Source organism: Pterocles gutturalis, unplaced genomic scaffold (genome assembly GCF_000699245.1).
Source record: "Pterocles gutturalis isolate BGI_N339 unplaced genomic scaffold, ASM69924v1 scaffold33311, whole genome shotgun sequence".
NCBI classification, from domain to species: domain Eukaryota; kingdom Metazoa; phylum Chordata; class Aves; order Pterocliformes; family Pteroclidae; genus Pterocles; species Pterocles gutturalis.
Genome location: NW_010104075.1, coordinates 1 through 1,083, shown reverse-complemented (window position 1 = coordinate 1,083; position 1,083 = coordinate 1). Strand labels below are relative to the sequence as shown.

The 1,083-nt window shown below is 58.9% G+C and overlaps 1 protein-coding gene across 1 annotated transcript; it reads left to right on the top strand.

Moving 5' to 3' along the window:
• Positions 1 to 263: 263 nt before the first annotated feature.
• On the top strand, positions 264 to 890 carry ALYREF (Aly/REF export factor; the record flags this gene model as incomplete). The annotated part of the gene is made up of 3 exons (XM_010086945.1): positions 264 to 411; positions 508 to 571; positions 710 to 890. Coding segments are annotated over 3 exons (393 nt in total), but the record flags the coding sequence as incomplete, so codon positions are not given.
• Between the last annotated feature and the right edge of the window lie 193 nt (positions 891 to 1,083).

Sequence of the window (1,083 nt, the reverse complement as noted above, 5' to 3'; positions counted from 1 at the left end):
TCCTTCACTGACTAAACGTGTGCCCTGCAAGGGGGGGATGTGAAGTCCTGCGTGGTTTTGCCACCTGTGGGAGTTTCTGAAATCCTTCTGGTGGGCTCGTGCTCCCCTCCTTCATCAGTGCTTTTTCTGAGTTGTTGGTGATGCTTTGAAAAGCGCCCATGGTCACTGAGAGCGGGCGTGCGCGGGGAGCTGCCGGTGCCGTCTCTGGGCTGCGCGCCGCTCCCTGTGCTGATGGATGCACCCGCTCTTCTCCCTCTTTGCAGGAGCTCTTTGCAGAGTTTGGGACCTTGAAGAAGGCGGCTGTGCACTATGACAGGTCTGGCCGCAGCCTAGGGACAGCAGACGTGCACTTCGAGAGGAAGGCAGACGCTCTGAAGGCGATGAAGCAGTACAATGGAGTCCCCTTGGACGGTGAGTCTGCGTAGCCACCTCCCTAACGTGTTTCACCAGCCGGAGCAGCCCGTGTGCCATGTCCCACAGGCAGGCTCACGGCGGCTCTTCCCACAGGGCGCCCCATGAACATCCAGCTGGTCACGTCACAGATCGACACACAGAGGAGACCAGCACAGAGGTGAGATGCCGCACGGGCCGGGAACGTGCTGGACCCCGCCCTGTAGGCAGCGTGGATCCGTCTCCCGCTCGCAGCCTTCTGTGTGCCTGTTGGGGTTAGCCGGGATGCACTAAACCGGTTGCTCTTTAAAAATCACAGTGTAAACAGAGGTGGCATGACCAGAAACCGTGGTGGTTCAGGAGGATTTGGTGGTGGAGGAGGCAACAGGCGAGGTACTCGTGGTGGGAGCAGAGGAAGAGGCAGAGGAGCTGGAAGAACTTCCAAACAGCAGCTCTCCGCAGAGGAACTAGACGCACAGCTGGATGCTTACAATGCCAGGGTGAGTGTTGCCGGGCGCTGTGCGCACGTTCCCTGTAGCTTCTCCTTATGCAAACATTGGCGGCCCAGTAGGAAAGAGAGCATTTCCTGGTGGTCAGAGGGAGGCTGCTGGAGTCCAAAGCCCAGCAGCACCTTGCTCTGGTGGCGAACGTTAACTTCCCGAACACTTTCCTGGCTGCTGTTACGGACAGCCA